The sequence below is a fragment of the Sitodiplosis mosellana genome, unplaced genomic scaffold (genome assembly GCF_009176505.1).
Source record: "Sitodiplosis mosellana isolate CC-2019 unplaced genomic scaffold, AAFC_SMos_1.0 Smas_scaffold_1, whole genome shotgun sequence".
Lineage (NCBI taxonomy): Eukaryota > Metazoa > Arthropoda > Insecta > Diptera > Cecidomyiidae > Sitodiplosis > Sitodiplosis mosellana.
In genome coordinates, this window is record NW_022595244.1 from 23,000,172 (window position 1) to 23,015,047 (window position 14,876).

Below are 14,876 nucleotides of genomic sequence, written 5' to 3' on the forward strand. Positions count from 1 at the left end.
AAACGCATTTTGGTCGGTTGGTACGTCGGGGTATATGTTATGTAATATTGATAAGAATATTGTTATTTTTAGGCCGAATAAGTGTTATTCGATATTTTGGAAGGCTATTTCATGGTCATAACATAAAATTTTACGTTCTCTAGCCCCCAAAATACACACACGCAACGCACTCGCACACACTATGGCGATAAAGCACATATGCTCTCATCTTCCACTTCTACGAGCATCCCGTGCAATTCTTATTCATGTAATAAAATAACATGACATTAAATAATAACGCATGAGGATGGGCACTTGAAACAAACAACCGTAGAAAGAAGACAGTGTGTAAGAGAAAGAGAGGGAGGGAGGGAGAAAAAAAAATGACTGAATTTACTTGGCCATCCACTTGATCCTTTGCCTAATACACATATCAGATGTGTTGCTGATAAGTCGAGAAGTTGGTTTTTTGTTTGTTTGTTCGCTTTCCATTTCGATTGAAATGCATGTATGAGGCGGCGAAATGATCGAAAAGTGTTTTGATGCGAGCACAAGAATGACCATAAATGATACTTGACCGTGTGCACTTTGGTCATGGCACTTGTTTTCTGCTTATGCATTTATCGGAATTAGAAATGAAGATTCCTCTCTCTCTCATAAAATGGATCAACTTTTATGGAAAATAAATGCGATGCCGAATCGACAAATTATGCATTAAATATTTATTTTCCGACGCATTTTGGCCAACATGCTCTCGACGCGTTCTTTTATCATATTGAAATAATAAATAAGACAAACACTTTCCTTTTTATGCCAATCAAATGTGTAGAACTAAGCCGAAAATGTTTGCACTTTTAGCATAATTTCATAATAACCGACGCCACTTGACGTTTCGACACATTCGATTACGAACTTCAATCATATATTTCTACCAGCACGAATTAATACACTCCAAGTGCTCATTCATGTTTATACGAATGTTAACATACTATGGCATTTCTATGGATTTTCAGGCCGTAAAAAATTATTTGATTTCATTTTCTTTTTGCGCAAATAAGTGAAAAAGAAGAACTACAGAAAATAAGCTCTTTTGTCGATTTGCAAGAGGAATTTCAGTACCAAAAGTGTCATGTAGTATAAACGTAAACATCATATCTTCGCGCATTCAAAATGAAATGAAATCAGCAAATAAAACGGAAATCACAAAGATAATAGTAACCGTAAAAGTTGATAGTGGCGCAGACAAAATTGGAATTCACATCACAAACGGAATTTAGCCAATGTGTTTGTGATGATTATTTTTATGATAATCGATCGATATATCGTTAAGATATTATCGAAAAGCGAAGTGGAAATGTGAATTGGCATTTTGGCTGAACAATAAAAAATAATCGCTGATATTTTAGCTATCACCACAAAATTCGATTGCGTTTCATAAAAGAATAAACTCAGTGTGTGAATGTGTTTGGAACAATGAGCGAGCAAATCAAAATAGAAACGATCGAAATTTGCTGTGAGCAACAACAGGAACTATATGGAGACGTATAGCAAATAATATTAGGGCCAAATAATGATGCGACCTTCTCACAACACAGCACAGCACACTAAACACAAGCAATTTTATTCATGCGATCAATCTGATTGCAGGAAACTCTCTCTCTCTCTCGCTGGGTCTCGTAACAATGTCCGAAATATTTGCTGATTGTATGCTAAACAGTAAATTATAAACGAGTTGGATTCTATCAGAACTCATGTTACAATCTGCATCTCTTCCGTATCGCTCTGTGATGTGATGCAATGCACTGAGATGGATAAGCCTTTACCAGCACACGGATGGATTGTGAAATACATTAAAAACCGAAATTCTAGTCAAATGCAATCCAAAAACACACGGACTGATGATACACATAAAATGTGCAGCCGTAAAAATGATATGCAGAATAATCTGGCATTCAATTGCATTTGTTTGACTTTGTAGTGGAAAGTGTATGTGCGCGAGTGTGTGTGTGTGTGTGTGCTTCAAGCAAAGCGATAGACGAGAGCATCACAGAGTACATATATTTTATGCTGTGTTCAGAACAGTGAAAAGCATGCATATATGTGGAGTATTCGAATTTGAATGCGCGATGACTGTAGAACTCGGTTCAAGGTATGAATAAGTAATTCTGGATGCTTTCTGTCTCGTTTGCTCGGTGTATCTTGCATCAAAACATCGATTTAAATACAAATACATCAAATAAGATTAAGAATTCATGGTTATCTCGCTTTTGAATGAGTGTGCTCTCTTCATCTAGCCAACAAGCAAGTAGATGCGTGCATGAGCGTTGTTTGCTCTCTCAATTTGCATACCAACAGAGTCAAAGCGATGTAGAAAAAATGCATTTACATGGAAATACTCTTTTTGATCAGTGCAGAAATGATGAAGAACGATGCAAAAACCCACTTAAAGTTTAGGCTTTTGAAGCATTGCACGTTGGGTGTGATTTAATCCGAAATCCCGAGACGACTTGAGTTTCAATCAAATGACACTTTTGATGCACTTTTCTTCTTTCTGCAATTCATCAAACACTTTGCTAGGTCAGATGATTCGATTTTAATTCCTCAAAAAAAAGAAGTGTAGAATAAAAGAAGAATCCTTCTATCGTGCAATTCCTTATTCAGAGCGTGCAAAAGGTGCTGAATATACCATTTTTGGCCACCGTAGCTCGTCATTTTCCAATTTAATCGCACCAATGACTTTCAATACTGCACTAATGTACAATATCGTAAATCATTTATCTAATCAATGAAGTAGCAACACTGGACGACACCAAACACCAGCAACATCAGTAGCAGCAGAAAGCATTGTGCAAAATGCAGGAACACAATACTGACATCGACGGGATAAAGAAATGTGAGTCAATAACGAACCGTAAATGCCAATATTATTGGTTAGTCAAGCAATATAAATTCCAATGTATATTGACTATTGACCCCTATTATTATGCATAGAATTGAAATCGACTGGAAATCCAACGAGCGAAAACCATTCATTGATAGCATCCAGTCGACGTTGAAGTCAATTTCACAGGAACAACGAAGGAACAACCAATTGGAACACACAGTCTTCTCTGCCGGCGTGTGTCTTTGTATCGAGGGGATATCGATATGGATGCAATACGAATTTGTGTGCACGGAATACTGGATGGAATTTTCACAGTTCATACGATTCAAATCGTTAATCGCCCACCGGATATACCATTCCACATTCAACTTGATGCCTTCATATGAGGAATTAAATATGTGAGACGAGTTTTTTTTTTTAAAGATGAATACAGAGAAAGAATCATGCGATTTTGGCTTGGAAGATAGTGTGTCGGTGTGAGAGTAAATCGATTTAAAGTACCATCCACTGATTTGCACATTCGAGGCTATCGGACAAATGAACTCGGCTAAGAAAGTGTGCGTAACCCTTTGATGAACTGATTGACATCCTTTGTCAAGTGCACCGTCATTGACACGATGAATTTAAATGGAAAAATTATGTCTTGCTTCAACAGCTCTTTCCGGTACGTACCTTTGGAGAAAATATGGAAAAGTTTTATTGCACACGAGAGTCCAAGATGGCTCAAAAACAAAAACTTTTTTGATTGCTCGTCCATCAGTACACTATAGTATGTTAGTTTTGCCACTTTACTTTCTTTTCTAACTTATAAATGCGTAAGGGGAGAGAATAATGTTTGCATTAGTCACCCCTCAGCATCATTTCTTCTTATTCAATTCCGTATGAGGAACAGCGAGCACAAATAATGAAATCGTCGTATCTGCATCGGTCGTCTTCATTATTTCATTAAGCCGACAACAGGCAACGGAAACGAACAGCCAACGCCAACACATAATACGCTTATTTAAATGTATCTCAGTGTAAAATCTTTTCGCTTTTCGTCGTTCTACCGAATGAATTCAATGATTCCAAAACAACCCTGAATTTTCGATTCTCGCCGCACACGGTGGCTATTTTCATGCGGCTCTACGTCTCATGTTTAACCACACAGAAATATTCTGATCACACAAAACATCTATGTTGTATGCCGCTTCCTTTTTGGATAAACGTCTACAGATTCAGCATGATCCAAACATAATCGTGTTAATGTTATTATTTTGCCAAAGACCGACGCAAGAAAAAGACTACGTCATTTGTTCGCTACAATTTAGCAGTAGTTTTTAAACGCCAAAATAAATGAACTCCAAGACGAATATGAATGCGTTTCGGAACGACTCAAGTGAATTTGTACCATCATGTGTGCGGCAGACTTACTGTTGTGTATTTACTTATTTTTCGAATTGGATACAATCTTGAAGAATTTATGTACAAACACTGGTGACACATACAGGATATTAATTTTTGCATTAGCATAAATTGACTAAGACAAATGACCCCTCACATTCTGTCTTATCATATGCTTGTGTGTGTGTGTTGTGTGCGCGTAAGCTCAATTCCTACGAATTTTCCGCTTTGTAACATAATATTCTATGCAGTACTGTTATTTATGATTCGTTTCGGCACAAGAAATGAATAGTATGAAAAGAAAATACACAAATGAAAATATTCTACAGTTGACAAAATGAAAACACACTGGAATAAAAAGCAAGCGAATGCTTGAAAGTAAATGCGCTCTTAAGTAAAATACAGAAATTTTGGAATGAAGAAAAAATTAAGTGTGAATAAGTTACAAAAGGGGGAAGATTAGCCACCGTCAACAACAACAACAAGAGTAGGGGTGTGTGCAGAATCTATGAATTCACAGCCGAAAAAATGCTATTCATTTCACACGGCTTTTGACGAAGGAAATTAAAATCTTAGCTCAATTTCCTGCGGCTATTTTGAGATTGATGCGGAAAAAAAATTAAAAGTGTAAAATGTCATCGGTTTGTTGTTCTTTAATTTGCCATTTTTGTGATTCTTCAATTTAGGATTTGGTTGTGTGGCTTCAATTGAATATATGCATTTGGTTTGCGGGCAATTCAGTGAAACATTCGCAAAAAAATGCTTCCTGAAACACTTTATTGATTAGATTGCTGTGAAAAGTGGTTGTGTTCAGTGAATGCTTTGAAATTATTGACTTGTTTTCATGTTTCAGTTCATTGAGCAATTGTAAAAAAAAACATGCAAAGACCTTTAATGAACAACCATAAACCTTTCAGCGAAGAAAAAACACCGTTATAAATCGAAGAAATCCAACTTGATTATTCCATCATTGGGTTGCAATATTATCCCCGAGCTTCTCTCTTTCGTTGATAATTTCTGTAGCAAAAATAAAGTTGTGAATTCTGAGCATTTTTTTCCTTTGAATTTCGTTTCGGCGCTTGCAAAATCACATGATTTACAAAATACTCTATTGCTCTAATCGAGTTGTTTGGCGGAAGGAAAAAAAAACGGCCGATCTTACCGGCACGGCCAAATAAAACTCTATCGACCGATCGAAATTCATATTTTGACTTAATCGCTGAACATGAAATGACCGAAAAGAAGGAAAAAAAATCACTGGATAGCAGAGAAATATGGAAACAATGAGATTATAAGAATAAAAAACGGTGGATAGCAGCAATATTGTCACGATTAAAAATCGATAGTCATCTGATAACGAGCCTAATGGTAATGTCATACATAGGCGCATTGACAACATTATTACTGCCGTCGATTTTTCGTTTGCTGTATTCCATTCGGTCGCGTTCAATGTTTTTAGCACTACATGGAATGTAGGCTCTTTTTTTTTCCCAAGAAAATTTTAAGAGTCTTTAGGCCATTTTTTGGACCGTGAATTAATTCATTTTAATATCCATATTTTTTATTTCAAAATTACGCCTAATTGCAAAAATGAAATAAAATCATGTTCTTGTAATTCACTTTTGAGATAACTCAAAAAAAAATTTACACTTTTTTCTTTACCAATGTGAAATAATGAACGATAATCATTCACATTGAATGTATACAAAACACATAAGTGAAAAATACAATAACATCATATAAATTTATTTAATTATTTTTGACAATATTAAAATTATTTGCATATAAAAAGTATACCACGATTAAAACTACATTCCATGTAGTGCTTACGATAGTAATTTGATGAGAAACATCAAATTAATTAAACCCCTTAAATTTACAAGCTTCAAGAACGCAGAGCGGAGCAATGCGACGATCTGCGGTCTTGTTTTCCACTGCTGTTCTTCTGTGCAATGCCAAATGTTAAACGTGGCTCATTGTTTTCATAAATCGCGGTGCAACAATTTATAAAGATTTTTCTACATAAATGATTAATATATTTCTTCATTATGATGTTTTGTCTGCAGAAAATTTATTACTTAATCCATTTGTTTTGTCCACTGGATTCAGCCGCCGTAGATACAAACCCATGACTGTAACATGGCCAAACTGTGTGATATGCAGCAGCACGGTATCGCTCAGCAGAATATATATATATATATATATATCGCGGTGTGCATATATGAGCATCGATCTCGTTGCAAAACCGACAGAGACGATGTACGGTCGATGCAGAGCACTAGTCTAACATTCGATATTACAACTGAAATGTCACGAAATGTCTAACTGAAATGTCACGATTTACGAGACTTATTGTCTCATTGCTACTTGCATGCTGCTCTCGAACAATTTCGACCTACCGCAAATGTGCTCGTTCGCGGTGAAAGTACGGACCGTTCAGTTTTTTTTCTCTCTTCTTTTTGTTAATAACTCAATGAAACTTAATGAAATGAATTATGGGAAAATAATAAATACGACGTCTTTTTGTGGTCAAATGTGAATTTGGTGAATTCGATTCGAAAATTTCGGGATTAGAAATGCCGTTGTGAAATCGAATATTTCGTGCAAAATCATTGTTTCTTATTTTGAGTATCTCAACGGGATCGTGAATATTCAAATTCCTGATTTGAAAACAAATAAATATGTTTTCCAGTCGGAACAAAATGTGCCGTAATGTATTTGATTAATAACTAATAAATAAAATAAATAAATGAAAAAGAAAACATTTTTGTTCGCAACATTTTCTGTTGTGACGTTTTTACACTTGAAAGCCATTTCATCTCAAACGGGAGTCAACCACTCACGGCTCACACAGACGAACGAACAAACGAAACAGCGAAAGAGATAGCGAGAGAGCGAGCGAGTCTCGTGTGATGGATTTCGTTGCGGCCACTTGGCTCTGGTATTTATGTATGCAGAAACAACTTGCGCAAGAAACGCATATTTAAATTCTAATGATGATAGTAGTGTAGTTACTCCTCCTGGGCGGTTAACATGCGTCAACTTTTTGCTCATCCGTGGCGCTTCGCCGCCATCCACATCGCATGTTGCGCTGCTGCTGCTCGTGAGCGTGTATTCGTTTCACCTACCAATATGCCAATATGTTTTTATACTGAGAAATTTTCGCTATTACTGGCGCGCTTAACATATACACAGTTCACACAATCTGCTACACAACGCGTGTTTGTGTGCAGAAAGATGCCTGACTTCCTTCTCTTTGCACAGACCAATGCCAAATGGGTGATAAATAAAGCACATGTGCATTTTATTGTATTTCATATGAAATAAATCATTTTTGTACGCGAATACAATGCTGTAAAAGCGTATGCTTTATGCATGATATATGGGAATAAAATACAAATTCACAAACGGAATGTTCAACGTTTATTATCTCGCCACACTCACATATCGATTGCAAGACGCATTTTGTCAATTCCTCTTCGGATTTGCCAAAATAAACAAATTCCACTCGGATTGCGGTTTTTTTCTCTCGATTTAATGAGAAACACGCTTTACGACAGTACCATTTCGAAATCTATAAACCGATCAACATCTCATTTCGAATCGAACGAATAAAAAGCGGTAAGTCTTCTATTGCAAATTATGGAATAATTTTAAGCTGATAAATTCGTCTCGTCCTTTTGCCGAGGTTTTAATGTTTTTTTTGCGACAAATTCAATCCCGTTTTCTTGTCTGTTGCGCAAACACACGAAAAAGAAGTGTTAAAATGGCCATATGGTATGGAAAATACAGAAAACTCGGTAATTTTCAACTGATTATCACCAATAATAATTTCTGTGGAAACGATTTTTCGTACGTGCAAACATGTTTGCGTATGCGCTTTAATAAAACGTGTGCCATTTTTGGTCATTTGATAATAATGCTTGGCATTCATTTGAGGCGATCGGAAATCATCAAAAGAAACTGACCAAATCGTATGGCTTATTGAAAAATCAATATATTGTATGCGTGATTCTATCGATTGGCCCTGGATTTTTTTTTCTTCTCTTCATCACTTCACTGTTAGTCGTGAATTGACTGATTTCATAAGGCTCATTGCTTCAGCAGGGAAAATAAAACAACGTTGATTTCCATCAAATTAAATGTCCTTTCACCTTTCGCATTTTTTTTCCCAGCAAAATAATCACCATCATTAACGCAAAACATCGGTTCAATTAAATTAAAACAGCTCCACTCCGACTTCGGTATCATTTCGATCTCTGGGCGAGTACAATTATTGAAGCGGAATAATTTCATTTCTCTCGATTTAATTAATATTTATCGATTGAAATTCAATACAACATCGGCAGCGAAAATAAAACAACGGTGCAATCAATTAAACATTGAATCAACGGATTCGTACGAAGGAATAGCAGGTGTAACTTTCGATATGCATCAAAAGAATAGTTTTGACGAAAATTCATTTGGGAACACACACTCACACACACAAACACGCATAAAAAAACAACATGCGTTCGATTCGCCAATGGACATGGAAATATTTTGCTCCGAAATCGATGATTTTTTTTAAACTGAAAATTTTATTGTTATTACCGACAATGCGACAAAACTGTAATATATGTTTGTACTGTATGCGCCATTATTTATTGTGTGTTCGCCTGTGCACATCATGTGCACCAAGGTAGCAGCAGCAAACTGTTTGATGGCAGCGGCACAACATACAAACGCACACACACATAAACATAAATTCGTACGCGTTGGATATTGCATTTTTAATCATTGCGTGTAACGTGCAAAATTGGCCGCAATCATTCGATTTTGATGTGCAATTGTTTCAATCCTTCTTTTTTTGTGAAGTGAAATAAAACAATTTGCGATTTTTTTTCGATGGCGAATCAGTTTTAGTCCATCATTGCTATCGACGTTGTGGCATGCGATTTTCTTCGTTCGCCCGTTCAGGGAGACGACACATTGATGATGGCCGCCGCTGCCGACACTCATTGGCACATGTGTCACAATTTCAACGGGAAAAAAGTTCGATTATTTTGAATTCGCGCACGGCCAACGACGAGTCAATCAACCGAATTCTGAAACGAACCGCTCGCTGAAACATCGATAATTATTGTGCGCGACACAATTCTCTTCACGATTTTTCTCCCCAGGTCACAATTTGTACCGTGTAATTGCGACAATTGTAATATTCGCTTGAAAATTTCATCTGTTTGGAATTACTTCAGCGCTCATACACACAGGGGCATGAGCAAATGATTAAATAGTGCTTTGAATATTTGATTCAAATCCATAACGACCATTCATTTTAAAATCCAATACGCATAATTAGAGTCCTACTCGTAAGTTGCGAATGGTAAGTGAAAACAAAAAACCAGAGTGAATAAATCGCTCAATCTGAAGCGTTTGAAAATACTCATTTATTCCGCTTGTATTAGCCCGTGTATGTGCGTATGTTACGTCGTTGCACATATCATCGTTCTATCATCGCAAATTATCATCATCATCATCAGCGTCAAGTTGTTTTAGTTTTTGAAAACATCTTGTAGCGTTCATGTGGTCCCGTATACACACATTTTACCAGTGTGGTTTACGCTTCGAATGTGTGTACATAAGCGAGCACCGAGCAGAGGAATAAAAAACAGCAACTTCTATGTACACGAAAAAGGACCGAAGAAAATCAACGGCCACTTGCTAAAGCCATCCATACACACACGTATGTACTACACGAGTGTGAGCACCAGCACCAGCTTGTGTATAGGTATTTTGGTGTTTGTGCACAAACAGCGCTCTGTGAGCAGTGTGAGCTGCTTTTTGGTTGAAAAGGAGAAGAGTGGTAACAAAAGCCGTCCAATACTCGCATATACGTGCTCTGATAGCGGTGAAAAAGAGAACGAAAGAAAAACGGGCTACGAGAAAAAAAAACGTACACACAAAACACACATTCGCTGTGCATTATCTATGGTGCACGGTCATAATGAACGATTAGTCAGTGTATCGTTCGTATTCGCGAAAGATGGAAGTGCAGTTTTAGTTCGTTCATCAACCGAAAAGAAAAAACAAAAATCAAATTAACGAAAAAACTGATTTTTAACTCCCGCTCTCTTACTTCCGCCGAAGAAAAAAATCGAAACTACAGTGATCTCAAATGCATCCAAAATAAACGAATTCAAATTCGGGAATTTTGTTTTTGAACTGGGAAACGCTCGCCCAAATTTGGTGGGATTTCGTTACAAAAAAGAGTTAAATAACAAAGTTATTTCATCAGTTATTGAAAACGGTGAACATCACATCAACTTAGATGCGAATTATGGCTTGTGTTACGCAAGCACTTTCCTCGACGCATTTATCGTTCGTTCAAGTGGATCTTGGAAAATAGTTTCACTGCCGACGGCGAATCATTTCAAGCAGTTTAGTGACAGAGATTGAGTGCAGATCTGAAAGAAAAACTGATAAATTTTTAAACGTTTAAAGGACAAAAAGGAAATTTTGAGTAAATAAAAAGTGTTGTTAAATAAAAGCAATCCGTATGGATCAAGGTGGTTTTAGTGCATCTCCGTGGGCTGCTATGCTCGGCCATCACGCAATTGGACCGGCCGATCCTGGCTTCAGCGTAGCACATGCTCATAATGCAGCAGCGGCAGCAGTCGTACATCATGCGCACCATGGCATGCCAATGGATTTGCATGTACAAGGCTTTCCATACTATAGGTAAGCATATAAATCCTCCTCAATTATATTTTCACAATGACAACCAATTTCCGGTTGAAATCGAAATAAATACAACTGCGAAATTGAAGGAGAGACGCAGCCTTCACACCATCGAAGCCAATATTTTGCACGTGTTTTGGCCGTTTCAATAATATGAAGCATGCGAAGCACTACTTTGTAAATTGAAGTAAATAAAAACACTGTCTCATACCCAGTGACACATTTCTAACGGACACCAGCAAAAAAATCAAGTTTTAATGGTGTTATTTGTGCGAAGACACATGTTAGACAACCATCGCTCCACAAAAACCAAAAAAAAAACAGTCAACATCATTGCAATTAGCCTGCACTTTGACATCCACGAGCACCTTTGTTGTTATTTTCACAGAAACACAAAACCATTCAAACAACTCGTTTTGAACGCCTGGGAATTTGATTTCTGGTGGCTATTTACTCCTTGGCTACTTAAACCTAACAGAATAATGAGTAATCAAAGATATATTTGTGCAAAATTAAAATAAACATTATGTCTAATAAAGTGTGCTTTGGGTTCATAAACATGAATTTATAAAAAAAAACTCCACACATTTACCGGTTTGCTGAATTGAACTCAGTGTAAAAAGTAAGAGTTTGTATGAAATTATTCCCATGGTGTCTGTTATCACGTAAAAAGTGCCCATCCCTAGCGAAAAATTAGATCAAAATTTGAACGATATTCAAATTGTGCGTTCCCACAGCCCGAAATAGATTAAAGTTCTCTACAAATGGAACAGTTAAAATATACAGTTAGATTTGGTTGACAGCATACAAAATGTGTTCTGGTTTCTGAATTAAGAACTCCAGCGTAGAAGTTCAGCACACAAGTTCCCTTCATTTCAACATTCGACTACAAATGTAATCGAGAAAAAAAAGGCATTCTGCTACAGCCATTTTCAATTAGCTTCGTAGTTGCAGTCAATGTTGCGATGGAAAATAATTTCCTTTGGTGATGTGCATCATTTTACTTTGTTCGGCTACGCTGTGTGGAAAAAGCTTCACCAATCAATAAATTTCAATAATAATTTTCAATTTTATTTATAATGGCACCTGTTCCACACCATTCGGCTTCATACGCTTCTCTATGTGTATGGCAGAGAGGGAGAGAAAGATCGAATCGGGCGCTGGGTGCTGTAATCATTCAACATTCATTTGCAATAAATAAAATTTGAGCAATTCTTGAATAATGATCGCAACGTGGAAATGAAACAGAAATGCAAAATGATTGCTGCAACGATCACATTGGTTGGCTTTAAACTGCACGAAGAGAGTATTCGCCACAACAGCAACAACAACAATAATAATAATAATATAGTAATAACCATAGCGAAATTGTTTTCGTTTGGATTTCGTTTTTCCTTGCTGAACTCATCTGTGTTGTGAGCGAAAAGCCGATCGAATCCAATGCGCCGCGCACACACACATACAGCTCGGCGAATGGAAGAAAATCGGCGCACATCACCGATCTCTGTCGATTGAATGAATCATCAAAATACTATTATTACCTCTTAAAATTATAATTTATAATCAAAATTCAATAAAACACAGTAGGAAAATCACTGCAGCGAAGAAAACGATTCCAGATCGGTCGATTGGTCGGTCGGTGGGGGCAACGCAAATTTAAATGTAGCAAATTGAATTTTTTTCCTTCTTCTTTGTGACGATCACACTTGCGTTGGCCATGATTTTCTTTTGTATTTTCAAGCTATTCGATCGAAACAATCACGCGATGACCAATATTCTCTCATTTTTCCAATCTCCGTTTTGCTCGTTCCATACACATGAACTCCCTTTTCAATTGCAACCGAACGGCAAACTGTAGCAATTTCAATTGGAAAGCAATTGCGATGAAATCATCGAACATAAAATGATTAAGCAGTGGGATTACTATTTTTTGCCGAAAAAAAAATCGGAGTTCGGAAACAGAAATTAAATTAAAATAACAGGATATGTTAAATAAATCCAGATATGAGACGATTTGTTATTCACAATAATCAAAATTATTTGTAAACTTTGATTTATTTCTACAAATTTCTGAATTTATCAGAGTTTTTGATTTAAAAAAAAAAGACAGATTTTAATTCCTTTGAACCATGTTGCTCCGTTTTGTCTCACTTTTCTGAGAAAAATGATAATCAAAAAGCATTTAGGCAATTATTTACGGAAAATTCAATTATTGTGTGCTTAAAGCTGGGCTGTTTAATTTATGTCAAACAGTCCCTTGGATTAAAAGTGTTTCAGTTGAGCAGAAATCCCAGCGAAATAGACACTTTGAAACCAGTTCCAAACGCGAAGGTACAGGGTACACACACAAAAAATGGTTATTTATCTCTTTTTGCTTGAGCATTGAACAGCCATAATATTCGGTTATTACTGATTCACACCCATAATTACAGGAAAATTGAAAATGCATTGGCTGCGTTTCACGAGTCCATATCACAACAGTCGTGCTGCGCGCAAGTATTGTGAAGAGCATAATTTATGTGTGGCTTCAATAGCGATATTATGTTGTACCATGGGGAAAAATGCAATAATTGATGCGCACAGACACAGCACTTTCGCAACTTGTATGACTATGATTAATTTTAATTTATTAACCCAAGACATTCAAATTTGTTTATTAACTTCTGATTCCACGAAGTCGTTGCTATTGGAAATTCTCCAAATTCCTAGGTGAAAATGGTAAATTTATAGAAGCATATTTGTCGACAAGTAAAACAACAAAGTTCATGACATTAAAATGTCGGTTGAAATGCGGTTGGCTTGGGATGCAGGGTAATTTGTCAAATGGAATCACATCAAAAACCTATCGATATCCATATTTGGTATAAAAAAACGTGCAACTTGCGGTTTCACTTGAGTCCAAAAGACGCGCACGCACACCCAACCGACACAAAAACGGATCACCACAGAGAAAGAGAGAGGCGAAAAAAAAGAGCGCTGGGTCCAAAATCAAACAAAACAAAGTTGTGACTCTCTGTCTAATCCATTAACTTTCATTCAGTTTGTTTTTCCTTTCCGAACTTGGGACATTTTTCCCATTCACCATTCGTTCAAGAGAGTATAGCAAAAAAAAAACAACGGACTGAGAAAAAAACCTGTGAGCTTGTGCTGTGTGCAAAAAATGACAATTCACTCTTCGAACAAGCCAGAGAGTGAGAGAGAGAAAGAGAGTAAGAAGAAGAAGCAACACTGACAAGCGCTGGAACACAGAGAAGCGAGGAAACAAATACATCATAACAGTATTAAATGGATAGAACGATTTGTATGCAGCGCACGCGATTCTAGCTGATTATATAATTTTTGAATTCATCCCGTCATATTTGTCTTTTGGATATTCTGTGGACATTGTTGTTGCTCTCTTACGCTGCTCGAACAGCACCGAAAAAAAGTGTATGGCACAAGCATCAGCAACAGCAGCATTGTACACAGTTTTTGCGTGCATGCATTTGAGAAGAGCACAAAACAGAGCAACACACAGACAGAGAAAGAAAGAGAGCGAACAAACGAGCGAAGAAAAAAAAATGTGAAGCATCTAAAAATCAACCTACAGAAGAAAAACGGTAAAAATCCATTGGAACTGTGGCATCTGCGAAAGCCGTGTGCTCCGAAAACATCGTACTTCGCATATTAATGAATGTTATCAATAAGTAATGTCTTTGAGAATGGAGATGTTTGAAGGTTGTACGAATCGCGTGTTTCGTCTGTGTGCCGAATGTGCGCGAGTGTATGACGCGAATGAGCAAATCGCAGAGCAAACGGAAAAAAAACCAACGAAAAGAAAAAAAATCTCCGTTTTTCGCATATAGTCTCGCTGGCTGTTTATCGCACGGTTCATTATGCATTCGTCAAAGGCGGTTTCGTAGGCGGCTTA

General features: G+C 36.8%; 1 protein-coding gene across 2 annotated transcripts in view; it reads left to right on the forward strand.

The window, feature by feature from the left end:
• The first annotated feature begins 9,702 nt into the window (after positions 1-9,702).
• The window catches only part of LOC129580338 (protein trachealess), a 41,210-nt gene continuing 36,036 nt past the window's right edge, over positions 9,703-14,876 (forward strand). The window contains exon 1 of one of the 2 annotated variants that reach the window (XM_055470670.1): positions 9,703-10,966. In XM_055470670.1, the coding sequence (XP_055326645.1) occupies positions 10,785-10,966 (182 nt within the window). In that variant the 5' untranslated portion in view covers positions 9,703-10,784. The remainder of the gene's footprint in view (positions 10,967-14,876) is intronic. The other variant, XM_055470672.1, reaches the window with a different exon arrangement.